The sequence below is a fragment of the Aythya marila genome, assembly GCF_965140915.1.
Source record: "Aythya marila genome assembly, chromosome: 2".
In the NCBI taxonomy this organism is placed as follows: domain Eukaryota; kingdom Metazoa; phylum Chordata; class Aves; order Anseriformes; family Anatidae; genus Aythya; species Aythya marila.
Window position 1 is genome coordinate 84,862,089 of NC_139043.1, and position 14,749 is coordinate 84,876,837.

A 14,749-nucleotide genomic window follows, 5' to 3' on the forward strand; every position below is an offset into this window, starting at 1 on the left:
TGTTTCTACAGTTCATGGGCATTATCAGTAATTCATTATTCTAACTTTGAGAGTTTCCAGTAGTGTTTTTGGTCCCGCAGCAAGTTGCTGTTGTTCTAATGCAGAGACCTTTTTATGCCAGTGGTCTCCCCTTGAGAAGCATCATTGTAAGGTCTGATTGCAAGGCATCGCCTCTGTGTTTAAGAGTTCTACAGGATGTTTTTGTAGGTGGACAAAATTGATGTTGAGCATTTGCCCAATAAATAGAATCTTTTTGTAACAATCAGGATATTTTTGAGAAAATTTTAAAGAGCAAGTTGGGTTACAGGCTACAAGAATTCAAACAGATGGAAAACTTTACTTTTTCTTGCTATTTTGGTTGTACTGTTTTTTAACATCTAATGTTAGTGGATATTGCTTTAATACATTAGTACAGTGGACAAATAAACCAAGTCACACTGCAACTAGTGGATGCTTTTTCTGCCACGAGTTCTTTCCATGGGAATAAGAACAATCTAAAAGGCTATTGTGTAGAGTGAGGGAAGAAAGTAACATGCATTACAGATTAAGAGGAACAATGGCAAGGTGTGGTATGGATATAAACTGAGGTTGGAAAATGAGAGAGTAGGTTATTTTTTTTTTGTCTCTTTTTTTTTTTCCCTGGTATACCTAAAAATATTTTGTTTCTAGCATGCATTAGTTAAATAAATACAAGTTTGCTCAATACAGTTGAAAACATTATACGTTTTGAGAATAAATGAAACATCATGATTGGATTTTACTTAAAAAAAAAAAAAAACTTTCATGCAGAATATCTGTGGTCATATATTCACTATTTAATGTCTGCAAAAACTGTCTAACCTGTCTAGAGGGTGATAGTATATGATTCTGTGACTTTTAGCAACATATTTTTGTTACTTCAACATTAATACTTCTAATTAAATCTTGTATTCCATTCCATTCCTCTGTTAAGTGTTCAACAAACATGCACATTATTAGAGAAAACAGATTAAGAAAATTAAAAAGTAAGGTCTTTGTTTCAGCTTTTTCTGTTTTCAGTTTTTAGTGTAACTGTGATAGTATATTACATGTGTATAGTTAAAGAATGACAGCTCATGAGCAACTAAGAATTATTTCTACACATCTATAGACTCTAATAATGAAGTTTAAAGGTTATTGAAGTCTTTTAAGCGAAATCCTAGTGTAATGAAAATTTTACACATGTAGAATGAAGAGGCAAGGTTCTAATAGGGAAAAAGGTAACTAGGAGTGTAGTTCTGCATATATTGTCAATCCAATTTTACATTTATTGCCATCACAAGTCCTGTCAAACTATTTTGCCTTTGGCTTTTAAGATATAACTGGTGCTGTTAGGATGAGTTTATGAGATTATGAGAGCTCAAGATACCAACAAGTCCTTCTCAAAAGTGTTTGGGTGCAATGTACAGATCAGAGCCTGGGGAAAATGTGTTGTGTTACAGACTCTCAAGGAAGTGCTGAATAGGATAACAAGTAAAAGTTATAGGTAGGAGTGGGAAAGCTTTAAATATCTGCTCGGCTTCAAATATCCTAGGGAGGTGATGACCATTGCTGCCAAAAAAAACCTGTCTTGGAGACTATCAGCACAGCAGATAGAGAGGGAAGCAGCACAAAAAGATGTGTAAACTGTGGGCTGAGCTGTCTTTGGAGAAGAGTTGTCTGACAGGGTTTGAACTGTTGCCTGGAAATGCCAGCTTTCTTGCCCTTCAAGTTCTCCTTAAAACTTTTGATAGGTTAGAGGTGTTCCTGCAAAATGTTTAGATTCAATTGCATCAGCTTTTTTTTTTTTTTTTTTTTTCCCCAATGCAATAACACTGTCAAATGTTCATCTATTAAATTTTTGGGATTGTTGCATCACAGTGGAAGTAATTCAAGCAGGTTTGGTTTGGTTTGTTCTTCCACTTCAAAATTTGGGAATGAAAACAATTTTTTCTTGTTTCTTAGAGGTACCAGCATTCTATAATGATTCCTTACACAAGGGGAATTCTTCTCCACAAATCCATGTATCAAATTTGTCTTGTAAGAATTCAACTCATCAAGTTGTCAATCTCTCTTAAACTCATGGACTTTTCTCAGTTTTTGTAATCCTTATGGGAAAAGGGCCATGTGTTTATTGTACATACAGTTTCCCTTCTTTTATTTCAAGAAATATTATCATCTGTTATTTCCTGGATTTCTTTTTTATGTTCTCTGTTTTTTCCTGTATCACTATTATTATTTTTTTTTTAATCATTTTAATCCTTTTTCTTAAAAGAAAAAAATACCATAATTCTTAGAATAATTTTAAATGAGATAAGGCTGATATGTGGTTATACTACCATCAAATGCTCTAATTTAGAATTTTCTTTCTTTTCATTAAAGTGACTGAGAACATTCTTAGACACACTCAGTAACTGTCCATTGTTCTAGTAATCTGGAGTGGCATGGTAGCAAAGCACAAACCCGCTTAACATGGAATACTAAACCAGTTACGTAGTAAGAATACACCATAATATAAGGTATAAAGATAATATAAGGTATCTTTTTTCTAAATGTAGTGCCTGAAGTTATCTTCAGCTTGACATGAAAGCCAACTTTCACGTCCACATGAGTGCATATATTACTGGGATACAATAATAAATCTTTTATTCTATTATTTTCAGAACCAAATTTTGTGTCATCTTATGACATTGGGAACTTCACCTACTTCTTCTTCCGAGAGAATGCAGTGGAACATGACTGTGGGAAAACAGTCTTCTCTCGGGCTGCTAGGGTGTGCAAAAATGACATTGGTGGCAAGTTTGTGCTGGAGGATACCTGGACTACCTTCATGAAAGCTCGGCTGAACTGCTCTCGTCCTGGAGAAATTCCATTTTACTATAATGAACTACAGAGCACTTTCTTCCTGCCAGAATTGGACTTGATCTATGGGATTTTTACCACTAATGTGTAAGTAAATTCCATGATACTTTTTTTTTTTTTTTCTTTTTTTCTTTTTTCTATATACAACAGTAAAAGCTAAAGCTTCTGGACTGTTCTCTGTTCTGTATGTGTGAAGTAAACATAATAATTTCAAAACACTGTTTGCCCAGTCTTGTGAAAAAGAGTCAGCTTCCAATATGAATTGCTGAAGGTGCATGAAAGAAGGCAGAATTCTTAATATTTCCTTACAGCAAAGGAGCAGTTATGTTTTCTTCTGTCATCTTTTTCATAAATTTTAAGGCTATTCTCTCATCTACTTCATCCATTCTTATAAAGACAATTTTTTTTTGTTTCACACATTATTTCATATGCATAAATATATGATGAGCTTTTGAAATAAATATTTTATAATTATAATTTCATGTGATCATGAATTTGGCTCAATGCAATTTGAGTCAGGAAGTGTTCACTTTACCCAAAAGAGCACAAGATGTGCTCTTAAATATTATAAATCAGTCCTAACATATCCTACCGTGAGCTTGAGAATCAAATCAAAATTTAATCTGTTTTGTCTGAACCTTATATATCAACAAGGTAAAATCTGAAATTGTAGCATTTAGTCTTAAAAATTAAAAATTGTTAAATATTAAAACATTGTGAAAAAGACATTATGAATGGACCTAAAAGCTTTCTGGACTCTGAGCTTGATATCAAGAATAGTTTAACTTTCAGTGAAAAAAAGAAAAAAAAAAAAAGAGAGAGAGAGACTTTATCTCAGAAATGTGCGCTGTTACATAAAACATGATAAATGGAGCTCATATGTTGCTCAGCAAGAGCAACCCATGAATTATGGCTGTGCAGCCAAATTTTTACACTTCTGGAACAAGGTTTCAGATTTTGGTTTCTGATTCTTTTTCCCACTTGCAGTTTCTTGCTGCATAAATCAGGTTTGCATAGAATTTTAAAAGGTACTTGAGCACCTAAAACACTGCTCAGTGCTTCTTTCTAAACAGCTGAATACCTACATCCTATTTATATGCATATGTATATAAAGAGGTATATATGCACATATTAGCCAGGTAGGAATAGTCACAAATAAATGCTACCCTTAGTGATCACGACTTTGGGCCTCAGCTCGTTTCTCCTGCTTTTGGTACAGTCTGGTATAAACACATCTTCCAGACTGGGATATACCCTTTAGCTGGCAGCTCAGGCAGTGAGCATGGCTTGATGGGCACCTTGCACCAGGTTGACAGTTCCTGACTTTGGGACATTGGGTGATAAGCTTAACACTGTTCTTGTACTGAAGCAATGTGTTGAAGCTATATGCTGCTTTTTAATAGAGAAGAGCAGTCTTTGGGACTACTGGAGATAGAAAATTTGGTGATGTTTGCAACAGTTATTTTAATATCATTAGTCTGTTTTACTAGCTAGTATGAGTCCTAGAGGACAGGCATTTCTTAGGTGGCATGCTGAAGCACTGTTCAACATGATCTGTCATGAGAAGTCAAAATAGCCTTGACACTCTCCTGCCATGGAAAGCCTGCTTGGAGGAATTCTGCTCCAGCAAATCTGGAAAGCTTTCGTCATGTTAGGGGAGCCCCTCTGAAGGACTGTCCTGGCAATCTGTGGAACAGTGCAGCTTCCTGTGCTACAAATTACACCATTTCTGAGGTTGTGTCAGGGCTACCATCATTCACCCTAATCTTTTTGAGAAGGAACCTGGAATGTAAGACCTTGACAGTACTTGAAACTTTGCTACTACTTCCTTCTTTCCCATTAGCTTAGCATTATGCCTATCCAATAGAGACGTATTATTCAAAGAGGAATTAATTACAACTAATTGATTGATTCAGTTGATTGATTCACAGATATCTGCACAACCCGTACGATTTCAGTCTTGAAACCTGATGATGGAGAGCCACCAGGGTTTTCCATGAGGGGAACCCACACACTGCTTTCCATTGGTGTAGCAGCATCAGATATTACTGAACCACATTCAGAATTCTTCAGTTTCAGTATCTTTAGAATTGCAATTCTTTTTAAATATACTGTGAATCATTTTGTGATGGAAAAACTGAAGCATTTCTGTCTATAAATACTGTGAGTCATAGCAAAACATGAACCATTTATGTGTGTCTGACTTTTAAGTACAGTGTACCTCCTGCTTCATAGTGAAGCTGACTTTATTTCTTTCAGACCATTTGAATATTTACAAGCATCAGTTTGATGTCCTTGAAGGACTTCAGGGAATTCAAGAAGAATTTGATATTTGTTCATAGTATTTGTAAGCTGCCTTTAACGACAACTTATATAGGGAATTATCAACCCTATTGATAATTGATTCTGCAGAAGGTACTAGCACAAAACTTCAGGTTTGGGGGATTTTTGAAAAAAGGGTGACAAACATTAACAAGGAAATTGCTCTCTTGTCCTGCTGTTAAATCCATATATCCTATTTTTTTCAGTTTTGAAAAGTTTTGTTAGATCTGTTATTTTTTCTCTCCATCATTTTGGAGTTTCTGTAGTAGGTTTTCTAAAGGCTTGTGTAAAATGCAAGGTAAGTTACAAAATAGAAAATAAAAATAAAAAGAAGAAAGCTTTGTGGATCAATTGTCAGCTGTTTTACCTGCGGTGCAAATTTGTGCAACTGCCACCTTAACTATCTCTGTCTTTATCTCAAGTTGTGGAAAAGAACAATGCAATTTTCCACATTAAGAGATCTCGTAGTCACTAAGTTATATTGTTTACACCATGCAGAATTGCTTTATTGTGAAACCTGTCACATTTTCAAGACAAGAACAGGAAATTGCATGTTTTGCCTGGCTGCTGTTTATTCCTGTAACAGGAGATCTCATAAAGTATGCAATCCAAGTTGTTTTCCCTTGATGGGTTTCTTGAATTTGCATTTTTGTTGCTGTACATCATCATTTGGAAGATGGGATTTTTGTTCAGGCTTCTTACCCAGGGGTTCCATAGGGTCCAGAAATATGCCATAAGATGAAAATCCTTACCTCTTTGTACTGTCATTGGTTGCACAGAAGAACCATTAATGAGCCCCGAGAAGAATGTTTTCCTGAACTTTGAAACCAGAAGAAATATGTCCTCGATGCATGTGACTATATGTGGGCATAAAGTATGGCCTTCTTGTACTACAGTAGCAGCACAAAGTATGAAGTTTCTCCCATATGAGCTACTTGGCAAGGGTGACAAAAAATTAAGTCCAGTGTCAGCACATCATGTATCTTTATCCTGAGATACTATCTCCTGGATTATCATAATAATTTTGTTAATTACTTGGAGAGTTAATAAAGGAGAATAAATATATATTTTAATTTATTTTTCAGCAAGTGAACTTCATAATGTTGTTATTTAAGTTAATGTTTATATTTGTTTTTCAGGAACAGCATAGCAGCCTCGGCAGTTTGTGTTTTCAACCTGAGTGCCATAACTCAGGCTTTTAACGGACCCTTCAAATACCAGGAAAACTCTCGCTCTGCTTGGCTTCCATATCCCAATCCTAACCCTAATTTTCAGGTACAGATATGTGGGAGAAGGAAACATAGTTCACATGTGGTGGTTTGTTTCTGAATGTTGTTTGGCTCATACTTAAGTAACTTTAGAGTTTCCCAGTATATTGTAGCCTAAGACCTTAAAATTTAAAAATAAATATATAAATGGGAAAAAAAAAAAAAAAGCTTACGAATTCCCCCTATTTCAATATCCTTAATTTTATCTTTTCACAAAACAATTTGGGTTGAAAAGAGGATGCGCTATTAGAATCTGGAAAGGAAACACCATTTGACAGGAAAAAAAATATGGTAGGGGGAGAAAATCGGAGGGGGAGGAAAGGAGTGGTTACCATTGTGTCTATTTCCCCATGCAAGGTGGTCCATGCTTGTGAAGAGTCTGATTAAAATAATTTGTGAACTGTTGTGCTCCTTATTTGAACTTGTCAGCCTTAGAGTATGTAATAATCTGTAGCTGGCTGACAGCATAAAACTAATTACTTCAAGGTGGGTCAGTCACTGGTACTCTTAAACAAAAATTAAAGGATATTTCAGGTAAGCACATATGCACACATTTGTTGTGGTTTAACCCTGGTAGCCAAACACCAGAGACACTCTGTCACTCACCGTCCTCAATGGGACAGAGTGAGAACTTATGATGATAAAAAGCTCTTTGGGTTGAGGTAAGGACAGGGGATTGCTCAATTACTGTCATGAGCCAAACATGCTCAGCATAAGGGAAATTAATATAATTTATGGCTAATTAATAACAGACTTGAACAGTGAGAACTTAAAAAAAAAAAAAAAAAAAGTAAAAACATCCACCCTCTTCCACCTCCTCCTCCTGAGTAATGCAGGAGAACAGGGAATGGGGGCTGCGGTCAGTCCCTGATGCTTTGATGCTTTTTCTCTGCTGCCCCTTCAGGGTCACTCTCTGCCCCTGTTCCATGTGGGGTCCCCTCCCATGGGATGCTGTCCTTCCTGAACTGAGCCTGCAGGGGCTGCCCACAGGCAGCAGCTCTTCAAGATCTGCTCCCACATGGCTCCGTACCACGGGGTCCATCCATCCATCCCCCAGGAGCAAACTGCTCCAGCACGGGTCCCCCACAGGTGGGCAGCAGCTCCCCCCAGAGCCCCTGCTCCTGCTCCTGCAGGGGCTTTCCATGGGCCACAGCCTCCTCCAGGCCACATCCACCTGCTCCACTGGGGGCTCCTCCACAGGCTGCAGCGTGTGGGACCCATCTGCTCCATGTGGGACCCATGAGCTGCAGGGGGAGAGCCTGCTCCACCAGGGGCTCCACAGGCCACAGGGGAACTGCTGCTCCATGCCTGGGGCCCTTTTGGAGCCAGCTGGAGCTGGCTCTGATCTGACATGGGGCAGCTGCTGGCCCTGCTCAGAGGCCACTCCACAGCTCCCCTGCTACCAAGCCCTTGCCACCCAATACAGCATTTTTATTCTTCTGCACAGTCACCACTCCCACAAGGACAGTTATAGCGAGAGTGATGCTGGCAAGGGAAATAGAAGGAAAACTACATTAATATAGTGATTAAAACCAATAACTTTTCACTACAATATTTAAATGTGGATCTGCCTTTCACCCTTCCTTTAATCTTGATACAATCTCAGGGGTTCAGTGCTGCTTCTGTAACAGCCTTCCCTATCATGGGAAGGGTCATGAGATCTCTGCAAGCATGAAACAGAACCATCCACCAGGGACAGTAGGTAGTTTTAATTATGTCCTGATTTATGCAAGCAAAGGAAAATAAAGCACTGAATTTGCTCTGAATACAGGCCAGAGAGCCCTGTTACCTTTTCCGAATAGCATGTTTGGCGTTATGCCCAAATGACAAAATACCAGTTAAGTAAGCCATATTGCCGAAGCAAGCTATTATCGGTATATAACTTTTTACATTTTGTAGAAATAGTTACGTTGTCAGAATAACGATTGTAAGAAGATCCAAGTGAGGTTAAAGTTTTGAAAAAAGAAGCCTGAAGAAAGGCTTGTATGTAAAAATCTTGCCTTCTTTCTGACTAAATGGAAGTCAAACACAAGTTATTAATGTCTTCCTGCAAAACCTTTATTAATGAGTCTAATTATTACAGAAGCACCCCATACAGAATGGTACATACAAATGAAGCTGACAGTCTAATGGCTATATAAAAACAGTTGGGAGTCTATACTGTACTATCAGTAGTCATCTCTAGCTCCCAGTCCAGGCAATAAAATGTTGAAATTTCTTGTTTGGAGAGTCTGGCTGATTTTAGTATGACTCTTACTTTCTTTATCAAATTTACAAGACCAGCAACATTTCAACATTTCTATCATATCTCACAGAGCAACAGCTTTGTAGGCTAGCACTAGTTTAAAGAGCTGTAACGTGGCCTTTTAAAACACAGTATTGATGCCAATTCATGTTAACTGATCTCTAGATATCATTAGTGATGTTGAACTTCTGTTTTTCACAGGTGCTATCTTTTATTCATTTGAACTTTCAGTTAGATTTTTGGCTCCATAAGTGCAGTGCCGTCATATACCAGAAGCTAATCTAATGCTTAGAGCTAGCTGTAACCTTTTTAAGATTTCACAGTGCTTTAAAGTACATACTGCATGTAGAGAGGATACATACACTGGCTGAACTTGTGATTTCCTTCCCCAAAAGGAGGAAGCATGGGTATGGTAAAATACCAGAAGTTCTGTTTATGTGGTTGGAGAATTAGATTTATCCTCAGAGTATTCAGCTACTCAGCAGTAACAGACAGAAGCATGTGATTATGACGGAACTCTACTGCTGGGTGGTGATAATTACATTCAGCATTTTATTTCCACGGCTAGATGTAATGATGTATTAATTTAAATATTTTCCAGATTAGAATAGTACTGGAGTCCCAGTCCTGAACAACACTGTTTCTCTCCAGAGCTTGTTACTTTTCTCTTTATGCAGAACATCTTCCATTGTAAGACCAAGGACAATATGTATTTCAGTGTACTATGAACATTCTAGCTAGAATCTTTCTAGCTTGATATAATCAGAATAATTCTTCTTTGGCATGCTATGCTTTTTTTTTCGTTGGTCTGACATGCAAGAAAAATAATTGTTTCCTGTCAGTTGTCTTTCATCCTCATAGGTTCTCTCATTATGGAATTATTGATTGAATTAAAAAAATAAAATTTATATTTGGAGTCATCACTTAATTCCAGATTGCTAATATGGCAATGATGAAAAAATAACTTCTAGGGTTTTGCAGACTGTATGATTTAGTTCATATTTTGATTCATAGTGCAATTTATGACATAGTATCCTAGAATCAAAAAATGGCTTGGGATGGAAGGGACCTTAAAGATCATCTAGTTCTAACCCCCCTGCAATTGACAGAGACACTTTCCGCTAGTCCAGGTTGCCCAAAGCCCCATCTAACCTGGCCTTGAACACTTCCAAGGATGGGGGATCCATAACTTCCCTTCCTAATTGCCCTGACCCATTTATAGGACCTTACATTTGGCATTTTTGAACCTCATGAGGTTCACACAGGCCCATCTGTCCAGGACCCTCTGGATGGCATCCCTTCCCCTCAGTGTGTTGACCCCACCACACATCTTGGTGTCATCATCCAACTTACTGAACATGCACTCAGTCCCACTGTCCATGTCACTGACAAAACTATTAAGCTGGTCCTAAAAGTGGAATAGAGTGGAAAAAAAAATGACTTGAGTATCCTTTCACATCATGAATGTTTGATGATGTTGTGAAGTACTGTTTTACTTCTCTAGTGCATCTGTGTATGAGTAAACATGAAGATGTTTACATACTCACACATGCTATACATATATCTAGTGTCCTCAGTTAGTTGAAGACCTAAACACAAAGATTTTAAAATTAATTGCTGCTTATCTTGCTTTGTTTAGTTGTGTCTGGAATTTGTGCATGTGATGAATAAATACACAGAAATTAGTACAATTTTTAGATATACAATGTGGTCAGTTCCAAAGAAAACATATCTTTGCTATGGATAACATTTTTAGTAAGATTTATAGTTAGAGCTCTATTCTGTCCATTCTTGGCTAATGAGCACAGAGTCTGAAGAAGCTTATAGAACTGTGGAGAACTGTGCTGTGACCTGGGATTCCTGTCAGACCCTGGCTGTGATAGAGATTTCCTTTGAAAATTTGTAATGCCTTTAGCACTGTGTTTATGTAAATTGTAAAGAAAACTAGTAAGAAATTTCTGATAGTAGCTTTTCTTCTTGCTGCCCTGTGTGCATAAGTTATAACCAAATATTACTATAACCCATCTGTTGTCAGTCTGGTACCCTTTCGTATTGCTTGGAGTTAGGGAGTCCCCTTAGTACTGCCTCAGGAAAGTGGAGCTTCTTCAGTCACTGTGTGAACAGTCTGATCAGCACCAAAATGTGCCATGAATGTGGAATTCCAAAGTGTCACTATAATACACAGTCTTGGTATTCATGTTCTTATGCTCTAATTTAGAGAGTAAATCTGTTATTATCGTTGAGGCATATGGTAACGTTACTTTTCTGTGTTTGCAGTGCGGCACCATGGACCAGGGTTTGTATGTGAATCTGACTGAAAGAAATCTTCAGGATGCTCAAAAATTCTTCTTAATGCATGAAGTCGTTCAACCAGTTATTCCAATTCCTTACTTCATGGAAGACAATAGCCGATTTTCTCATGTGGTTGTGGATGTTGTGCAGGGCAAGGATATGCTCTTCCATATCATCTATCTTGCCACAGGTATGAACTTTGAGTTGTTGTGATAACTGCAAAAGTGTGAGGTCTGTCAATTTTAATGGTCTGTAAATCAGTTTGGCAGTGTGTGTAACACCTTGAACAGTTTGTTGTTTTTGTTTCCTTTATAGCAGCATTATCTCTGTCTTTACATTTTCTGAGTAAACGAGTTCAGTAGTTTGCAGTGTCTTGGTTTATATAATATTGTGAACTTAGATGTTAGTGTCTTTACAGTTCTTTGAAAGCATGAAGTCTATATGCTACTAAGAGAGTGAATGGCTGGAAATTATATAAACACGAATTGACAAGTTTCTCTCTTCTATTCTTTTTTATGTAATTAAGGGTACAGTCACACTCAAGGTTCATACATTGCTACAGTTCTCTGACTAAAATTGTCTTGATTAGAAGTATTGCTTTCTAGGTTTAAAATTTCATTCAAGCTCCTTAAAAACACTGAAGGTGTCAGAGAATTGATTTTGCAGAAGAATGGTGTCCCTAACTGATACTGAAATATTAGGTTGGAATAACATGTTTAGAGCTTTGTGGCAGAAAACTTAGGGCAATTCTCACATAGTTAGTTCTAAGCACATTAGCAGGGCATATCTCATCTAAACAGTGGTTTACTAGTGAGCCTTTTTAGTGTCATATTGAGTAAGCACCAAATACAAAATAAATAAATAAATAAATAAAAATCTGTTGATCAACATGAGGAAGAAAAATCCTATACAACTAGTTCTTCTTGCAGTCAATGTGGTCAATTTCTATAGAATTTCATCATAATCATCACATCAATTATAGAGAAGCTGAATCATTTTCATCACTCTTAAATATGATTTATTATTGAAAATTGTATATTCTATGGCTTAGCACTTATCAAGAACCTCAAAATCATAGAATGGCCTGGGTTGGAAGGGACCTCAAGGATCATCTAGTTCCAACACCCCTGCCTAAGGGATGTCACCCACTAGATCAGGATGCTCAGGACCTCATCTAACCTGGTCTTGAACACCTCCAGGAATGGGGCATCCACAGCCTCTCTGGGCAACCCGTTCCAGTGCCTCACCATTTAAGTATTGGAAGGCTGCAATGAGGTCACCCCAAACCCTTCTCTTCTGTAGGTTGAACAGCCCCAGATCTCTCAGCCTTTCTTTGCAGAAGAAGTGCTCCAGCCTTCTGATTATTTTTGTGGCCCTTTTCTGGACCCGCTGTAACAGAGCCCCCAAGTCCTTCTCTGCAGGGCTGCTCTCAATGAGTTCTTCTCCTAGTCTGTGCTCATGTCTGGGATTGCTCCGGCCCAGGTACAGCACCCTGCATTTAGACTTGTTGAACCTCATTAGGTTCATGTTGGCCCACTTCTCAAGCCTGTTAAGGCACCTTTGGATGACAACTCTTCCTTCTATCGTATCAACTGCACCACTCAGCTTGGAGTCATCTGCAAACTTGCAGAGGGTACACTCGATTCCACAGTTTATGACATCAGTTAAGATATTAAACAGAACCGAAAAATGTGCATTGTGGTTCAATATATGATTTATTATTTATTTTCCCCCTGAAAACATTTTTTTTTCAGTGAAGATAATTTCTTTTTGAATCTGAAGAGATTTTTGAGTAATTTGGCACATTTGGGTGGGACAATATTTCTTGTCATATTATCCTTTCTAATTGTGGTCCTGGAAAGACGGGCAGTAATCTGAAAGCCTTAAATAAGTTTAAAACTGTGCTTGGATTTGGCCAGTTGTAGTTGAAACAACCTGCTGGTTGGTAAATAATAGCCTTTTAAGTGAAATCATGCCTATATTAAGTGCGGTTTGTATTGCAGTGATCTGACAGAAACTGAATTACAGAAACATGTACTTGGTTTTATATGAAGACACTGTTACTGCATTGTAGGATATTTACATTATAATGACAGCATTGAGAATTATGTAATTTGTCACAATTCTGGTTGTCTTCAGTTTTTCTTATTGTTTTTCCTTTTGTGTCTGATTCAGTGAGGACTGAAAATTTCAAGTTTTGTGGTTCATTAATTAATTAATTAATTAATTAATAAGTTAATAAATAAATAAATAAATCAATAAAAGTTCCAAGTTCTTTTTATGCATCTTTCTTGCTGCTAAAAATATGTTGTTTGTATGTTCCTTATGATATATTCTTGCCCTGTACAGTTATTCTTCTCTGTACTTCTGCTTTCAGTCATTTATGGAAGTAGGATTCCATGGTAGCTGAACCTTTTGTCTGACATGCTTTTACATAATCAGAAAGTATGTGGTGCATGAATGTGAGAAACTGTACGATAAAGAAACATAAGTAACAATATAGTGTTATGGAAGATTTTTTTAATAGAGTAAATTCTATTTCACTTTGATTTCACCCAAATGCAGGGTGTTATTGTTGTTTTTGTTGTTGTTGTTGTTGTTGTTAACATTCCTTCTGTGTGCACTCCCAATTAAGCATAATTACTAAACTTTATTTTAAAAAAATAATTAATTAATACTTACTTTTCAGAAACATTAACTGATTGGTAGAAGTGAAAACGAACCGCATGTTTTTATATAGATACCATACCTACAATACATGAGGGTAGTGTGAAAATATCCAAATATTCCAAAAAAACAAAGTGTAGTTCTCCTAAAATCTTATGAACTGGGGGAATGACAGTATTTCTACATTTTTGGTGTGCAAGTCATAACTTTAATTTCATTATATTGGTAATGATGCAGGATCTTAGTTCTCCATAGAGTTAGATTATATTGTGTAGAAGCTATGTGGCAGTTAGCACTGAGTTTGCATCCTAAACTGCATGTGGTAAAAGATTACCAGGACAACACTGCTTCTATAAACAACAGAAATTGGAAGGCAATGGTGTTAACTATGGAAACCAACACTAACTTTAGAACCATAGAATCATAGAATGATTTGGGTTGGAAGGGAACTAAAGATCATCTAATTCCAACCTCCCTGCCATGGACAGGGACACATCCCAACAGACCAGGTTGCTCAAAACCCCATCCAAGCTGACCTTGAACAGTTTCAGGGATGGGGCATCCACAGCTTCTCTGGGCAAGTCAAGTGATGGGTCAGATTTCCCAGAAATGTTGTGTAGTCTCCACCCTTGAAGGTTTTCAAGACTAGACAGCTATCCAGTCTATGTTACAACTAGTTCTCCTTTGAGCAGAAGATTGGATTTGAGACCACCTGATGTCTGTTCCAACCTGAATTATCCTGTCTGTCGCATTCCAGTACAGTATGCAAACTGTTTGGGCTCAACTGCATTTTTAAACAACCCTGTGAGAATAGATGTCATTGTACTGGTGAGGGGCCTGGAGATCAAGTCATACGAGGAGCGGCTGAGGGAGCTGGGCTTGTTCAGCCTGGAGAAAAGGAGGCTCAGGGGCGACCTTATTGCTCCCTATAGGTACCTCAAGGGAGCCTGTAGCGAGGTGGGGGTTGGTCTATTCTCCCACGTGCCTGGTGACAGGACGAGGGGGAATGGGCTTAAGTTGCGCCAGGGGAGTTTTAGGTTGGATGTTAGGAAGAACTTCTTTACCGAAAGGGTTGTTAGACATTGGAACAGGCTGC

At 37.7% G+C, this 14,749-nt stretch overlaps 1 protein-coding gene across 7 annotated transcripts in view; it reads left to right on the plus strand.

The window, feature by feature from the left end:
* Positions 1-14,749, plus strand: part of SEMA5A (semaphorin 5A) — a 340,995-nt gene that overhangs the window by 205,023 nt on the left and 121,223 nt on the right. For all 7 annotated transcript variants that reach the window (XM_082753180.1, XM_082753178.1, XM_082753176.1 and 4 more), the window contains 3 exons: positions 2,661-2,946; positions 6,321-6,456; positions 10,972-11,176. In XM_082753180.1, the coding sequence (XP_082609306.1) occupies positions 2,661-2,946; positions 6,321-6,456; positions 10,972-11,176 (627 nt within the window). The remainder of the gene's footprint in view (positions 1-2,660; positions 2,947-6,320; positions 6,457-10,971; positions 11,177-14,749) is intronic.